This window comes from Rhamphochromis longiceps, linkage group LG23 (assembly GCF_057381845.1).
Source record: "Rhamphochromis longiceps isolate RC_006_pf linkage group LG23, R_longiceps_female_GT1.1, whole genome shotgun sequence".
Taxonomy (NCBI): Eukaryota; Metazoa; Chordata; class Actinopteri; order Cichliformes; family Cichlidae; genus Rhamphochromis; species Rhamphochromis longiceps.
In genome coordinates, this window is record NC_140578.1 from 28,027,550 (window position 1) to 28,034,028 (window position 6,479).

The following is a 6,479-nucleotide window of genomic DNA, read 5'->3' on the forward strand; positions in this document are numbered from 1 at the left end:
AAAATGTTTCTCTCTTTAATGATACAGCTTTAAAGTTTGCTTGAAATTGCAAAAACTGCTAAATTAAATTAACTCTGTCTTTCAGAGGTCCTGACTGCTACACAGCCAAAGAGGCTTTTACCATTAATTTACATCTATTAAATCTTGGTGTGATGCTTAGCTGGTGGCTTTGCTTTTTATTCATCAACAAGTTATTGTGTGTGTGTGTGTGTGTGTGTGTGTGTGTGTGTGTGTGTGTGTGTGTGTGTGTGTGTGTGTGTGTGTGTGTGTGTTCACGTTAAAGCACACTAAAATTACTATCCTTCTTAGTGCTTTTGCAGGGTTAGGATTGTTAGGCTCTTTTAAACTCATATAAAACCTCTGTTTACAAAATATGACATAACATTCTGTTGGATTAACTAAATGCTAAAAACAAAAGGTTGGGATTCACTGTCTGCACTGAGGATTGATTATTTTATTAGGTGACAGTGTTATTGAACACTTTTTTGCTGACAGTACCAAAGTTCACATAATTTACTTTTTGAAATGTCCTGATGTAATCTCCTGATGATACCCTACTGTTATACTAATGTGTTTGTAATTTCTTCAGGGATGCTAAGGCCTGTGTTGTCCATGGTGGTGAACTTAAAGACATGACCCCAGAACACCTTGATGATTTGCTGAAGCACCACACTGAAATTGTATTTGCCAGGACCTCCCCTCAACAGAAACTGATCATTGTGGAAGGATGCCAGAGACAGGTGAGCATCGGGGGGATTCTCACAGATACAGTTTGACAAATGTTTTGTTTGGAACTTGTAAAAACATGTTCTTCCTTGTCCAGGGAGCCATTGTGGCCGTGACAGGTGATGGTGTGAACGACTCTCCAGCTCTGAAGAAAGCTGACATCGGTGTTGCCATGGGCATCGCTGGATCTGATGTCTCCAAACAGGCTGCTGACATGATCCTGCTGGACGATAACTTTGCCTCCATTGTCACTGGAGTGGAAGAAGGTAAGATCTATATCAAGACCTACACCTGCAGAAATCTGGAAATACAAAATACAAAACATCACTGAATCTACTAAATTACTTTGTTCAGGCCGTCTGATCTTTGACAACTTGAAGAAGTCCATCGCCTACACTCTGACCAGTAACATCCCCGAGATCTCACCCTTCCTCCTCTTCATCATCGCCAACATCCCTCTGCCCCTGGGAACCGTCACCATCCTCTGTATTGATCTGGGAACTGACATGGTGAGCTGTTTGGCTCTTCATCCTGTTCTATAGAGAGATTCAACTGAACTCAAATATGGGTGGAAAGTTCATGTGTATATTTATTCACTTGTGGTTTTGCAGGTCCCTGCCATCTCCCTGGCTTATGAGAAAGCTGAGAGCGACATCATGAAGAGACAGCCCAGAAACCCCAAAACAGACAAGCTAGTGAATGAAAGGCTCATCAGTATATCCTATGGACAGATTGGTAAGGCATCATTTATTTATTCAGCTTTAACTATACTGTATCCATATTTTTGTGGCAGTATTTAAGAATTCTGCACCTTCAATATGACATATAATTTTCCAAAAACCCTCAAAAAGTTAATTCTAACTCTTCTGCCAAGTTGTGCATTATTTATATACATCAGTTGCATTTGAATGGTCTATCTAAAATGTCTGCAATTATGAAGGGCGAGCTATTGATAGATGGGAATTAATAATAATAATGGATTGGATTTATATAGCACTTATCAAGGCACCCAAAGCGCTTTACAATGCCACTATTCATTCACTCTCACATTCACACACTGGTGAAGGCAAGCTACGGTTGTAGCCACAGCTGCCCTGGGGCAGACTGGCAGAAGCGAGGCTGCCATATCGCGCCATCGGCCCCTCTGGCCAACACCAGTAGGCGGTAGTGTCTTGCCCAAGGACACAACGACCAGGACAGAGAGCCCAGGGATCGAACCGGATGAACTTCCCAACCCCCTGAGCCACGGTCACCCCCTCGAATGGCTGATGGCTGCAGGCCCCTGCCAGGCATCGACGCTCCCACCCTAGGAGTGGGGATGGGTGCAGCCTAGATGGTCACGCCCTGGGGGTCGGCACGGACGCCAGAACAGTCCCTACCTCCTTCACTCTGGCGGCAGTGGCAGCCAGGTCCAGATCCGAGCTGCCATGCCTTAATCACCTCCACATGCTGCTCAGTCTTGTCCTGCAGCTCTTCCCGCCAGAAGCATGACAACACCGCCTGCTCTTGTTGTGTGGCTGTGAGTTTGATCACTATTCCGGCCAGCGCCTTCCCTGGCTGGCCCGGTCCTGGGTCTGCCATGCCACTCCACTCCTTGGTTTCGGCACCACTGTAAAATAACCACAGCAGACCCAACGACATTCTTACACTTTTCAGCATCTTTATTCAACCACTTTTCACACACACAGTTGCTGTACACTCACAATGGGCTGCATTTCTGCAGCTGTCAACCACACACATCCACAACAACAACAACTACAAGATTAAACAGTCACAGACTTTTAAGCTGGCGAAGCGTGATTGCAGTTGCCACGCAGGTTCATCCATCTCACCTGGAGAGGCATTGCAGACCACGCCCCACTACAAATACATATCTCTTGCTGCAGTTATTTGCAAACCTTCAGCAATCCCACTGAGAGTGACATCAGTCAGCCCAAGTAAGACTGAACTACTGGTTTCAGAAAGGTTGCCTCCTATCAGCTGACCTGTGCAGTCACCTTGTGATCAAAAGTAGTCGGGGACTTTCAAGCACCGTACAGAATGTAAAAAGAAAAATCAATACAATCTGCATTTCCTGAAGTTCCCTGTTGTTTTTCTCCTGTTAGGTATGATGCAGGCCACAGCTGGCTTCTTCACATATTTTGTCATCCTGGCTGAAAACGGTTTCCTCCCCATGGACCTGATAGGACTGAGAGTGCTGTGGGATGACAAATATCTAAATGACCTGGAAGACAGTTATGGACAGGAATGGGTCAGTCACAGTAATTCTACTACATGTACTCTGAACTAGGAGAATTATTCAGCTTTATTGTGTTGTTCACTTGAGTTTCAGTGCTTGAAAAGGCTTTCTAAGCTTATCATTTTGTTTTTTGTGCACTAGACATATGAGCGCAGAAAGATTGTAGAGTTCACCTGCCACACAGCTTTCTTCACAAGCATTGTAATCGTCCAGTGGGCTGATCTAATCATCTGTAAGACCAGGAGGAACTCCATTTTGAAACAAGGAATGACGTACGTATATGTGGAGACACAAGAGATCTCAGGGCGGGACTTACATCAAAACTAAGAGCACCTTTAAAGTTTAATGATGTTGTGATGCTTGATTTTAGAACATCTAAGAATATTCACCAGTGTTTTGGTGATTCTGACTTTTTTTCCCTGCAGGAACCGCATCCTTATCTTTGGGCTCGTTGAGGAGACTGCACTGGCTGCCTTTCTGTCATACTGCCCGGGCATGGATGTTGCCCTAAGAATGTACCCTATGAAGTGAGTCAAGCACACAGACAAGCTTGTGCTCTTCTTTTTAATCTAGTAATACCACAAATTCAGGAAAACACCCTTAGAATTCAATAATTATTCATAAAGCACACTTTTGCTCTTCCAATGTTATTCTTGTGGCCGTCTTCTTTGTCACCTTTATTCATGCAATGACATTCATGAACACAAGACAATCCCCTGGTAAAGTGTTGATCTTGTTGTGTTTAATTCAGTGGTGTCATCTTGCTTTACCTTCTTGTTGAAAATAAGACGGCTATTATCTAGTGTCACTGGTAATTTCCTCTTCAGAGGCAGAGCGAAGCACAAGAGCTGCTATTACTAAGGAGTTTCTTTGCCCAAAAGAGAACAATAGAAAGCATTGAAGACACTTTAGGCTCATTAGCTGAAAAGTTCGCATGCTACTTCCCTAACTTACCCACTCCCCTGTTTCTTTGGGTGTCTTCTGGTGTTTAAATAATCCCAGTTTCTTATTCTGTGTTGTTGTCCCTATTTCTGATTATTTTACGCTCTTTTATTTTTTTAATTTCTTTGTTTACCTGTGGATATATTCAGATGTAGACAGCTGCACTAGATCTAGGACACTGAAATAAGCACAAAAACATAACAAACAGATCCCAGAGTTTTGTGGGCTGGTTTTCAGGGCTTTGCATTAGTGGTCTTTCAGTAACCTCGTTAGAGTCGCCAGAGAGCAGTCTCAAAGAGATGAACGCATCAGCAGGATATGTCCTCGACCCAGAGTCCTCAGATTTCTCTGCCTCGTTTTGCTTTAACAGCTTCTGAATTCATTCTAATAGCCGGTTCTCTGCAGCCTAATGCTCACTCCAAAAGCTTTTCATGTGCCTTTATTGAACCTGAAAGAAAAAAGACGAGTGTGCTTGTGTTTTGTTTTGCTTTTTTTGCCATGTAACTCATCCTGACTGTCCATCCATACCTTTAGGCCATTGTGGTGGTTCTGTGCCTTCCCTTACTCCCTCGTCATCTTCCTTTATGATGAAGTCAGAAGATATATCCTCAGACGAAACCCAGGAGGTAAGAGCTTCACTAACTCTGTTACATTTTTTCACTATCTGAGGCACCCAGGACCCCCGTTTTGTCTCTGCATTTTAATCTGAATGAAGTAGCGTGCAACTCCTTTTTACCCAAATGAGAAATCAGAAGCACAAAATGTGCTGTTTTGCGTTAAAATCTATTGTACATCCAAATTTAAAGAGAAATGATCAAGTGCTTTGACAAGCCTGCTACTTAAAGGAATAGTTCACTGCAAAATCTAACTTGGGCCTGTAGTGCCCAGATTTGGTGATACAGTATAGGCTGTGGAAATGTCTCCATTCTCTTAAATGTCATGAAACTAAATAACATTCTCCTTGTAGTGCCAGTGGCACCGATGTATCCTTCCTGTAATCAGGGCCTGGTTGCTCAAAAACTCTATAAACCTTGTTTTGCACAGTTTCATGTGGGAACTATTTTCATAGTACTGAACCACATCCACTGAAACAAAGGAGCCCATCAGCTGGCTGGCATTAAAGCTCAGCTGTTGGTTGGGTGGAAGGGGGTGGGACCCATTTATGTTTACGTCCTCTCAAGTTGCTGCAGTTAAAAGCCCCTCCGTGATCAGTAGATGTACTCTTTCTCCTGCACAGTCATACAGTTGATAGGAATTGTTCCTGCATTAAACTGCCCACATCAAGGATTTTTAAGGATTTTTATTATGATACTCTGACCAGAACAAAGTTGGTGGAATTAATAACAGGTAATAGTTACATTATATTTAAGCAAGGCACACATCTGTGAAGCTGATGTTTCTAAAAGTGGCCGTTCACCCCAATGCACACGGGTGGATAAATGGGACAACAGTGCATTAAAATATGTGTTTCATTTTCCAGATTTTTATTTCATTTAATTTACTCTTTTTAATTTATTATTATTTACTATATGCCAAATCCCATACAATCACCACCTAATACACTATGTTGCTGGCCTTTCCACCAGAAATACTTGGATTTTTTTAGGATGTCCGACTAGTTAACCTTTAGACTAACACATGAGATATGTTAGGACAGTTTTACTCAATTACATTTACATGAAACTCCACTCATAGCTTTTGAGCTACAGGGTCATTTCAGTGTCTTGTGATCCTTTTAGTCATTTCATCCCAGGCTGATTATTTATGGCCTCACTGATGATGTCATCTCATCAGCATCTGTGAGACCAAAATGACACAGCCTCTCCCGCCCGTAGGATACATCTTCTAATAGCATTGCCACCAAAGCCATGGTGGCATTCGGCCAAAGTTCAGCAACATATATCTTCAAAGCCCCGCCCCCCCATTCCACAAGTCGAGTCTCTTTTCTTTTGATTGCTGCCAGCAAACTTAAAGGATTGAGTGCAAGCTTGTTGAAACCATGGCTTTTGTTTTTTCAACGCATCAGTTTGTCAACCCTGGTGCATGTGAGGCGAGATGTGCGATGTTCCTAATTACGTCTCCTTTGGTTTCTAGGTTGGGTGGAGCTAGAGACATACTACTGAGCCAGCGCCATGCATGGGACACAGGAGTGTTTCATATGCTACACCTATGTTTGAGATGTTAGACCACTAACACCACAAGTCATAGTCAGATTATATTGATGTATGTGTGGGGCTTTCAATAAAACATAAATACTGTGCACTGACGCTGCTTGCATAGTGGTTAATTTTGTCCAGGCTTTCCTTGTTGGTAAACGTGGGATTATCTCATCATTTAGGGTCATTTTAGCCTGTTTTCTGTTACTTCTAACAGTCTGACAACAAGTCAAGAGATCACTTTGTCTGCTCAAGGGCACAGAGTATTTCTTGGCCACCATGTTGCCTAATCATTCATTACAAGCCCTTATGTTCATTTCTGAGATTTTCCATGTGTCCCCCACCCGCCCCCACGCCCCCTAGTGTTTTGCAAGCTCCCTCCCACTCCGTTGCTAACCCCCCACCCTGCAATAGTT

At 43.0% G+C, this 6,479-nt stretch overlaps 1 protein-coding gene across 2 annotated transcripts in view; it reads left to right on the top strand.

The window, feature by feature from the left end:
* The window catches only part of LOC146642109 (sodium/potassium-transporting ATPase subunit alpha-1-like), a 62,781-nt gene extending 56,608 nt beyond the window's left edge, over window positions 1-6,173 (top strand). For both annotated transcript variants that reach the window (XM_085399030.1, XM_085399029.1), the window contains 9 exons: window positions 590-740; window positions 824-992; window positions 1,081-1,235; window positions 1,338-1,461; window positions 2,832-2,977; window positions 3,107-3,237; window positions 3,391-3,492; window positions 4,442-4,533; window positions 6,002-6,173. In XM_085399030.1, coding sequence (XP_085255156.1) covers window positions 590-740; window positions 824-992; window positions 1,081-1,235; window positions 1,338-1,461; window positions 2,832-2,977; window positions 3,107-3,237; window positions 3,391-3,492; window positions 4,442-4,533; window positions 6,002-6,030 — 1,099 coding nt within the window. In that variant the 3' untranslated portion in view covers window positions 6,031-6,173. The remainder of the gene's footprint in view (window positions 1-589; window positions 741-823; window positions 993-1,080; window positions 1,236-1,337; window positions 1,462-2,831; window positions 2,978-3,106; window positions 3,238-3,390; window positions 3,493-4,441; window positions 4,534-6,001) is intronic.
* The last annotated feature ends 306 nt before the right edge of the window (window positions 6,174-6,479 follow it).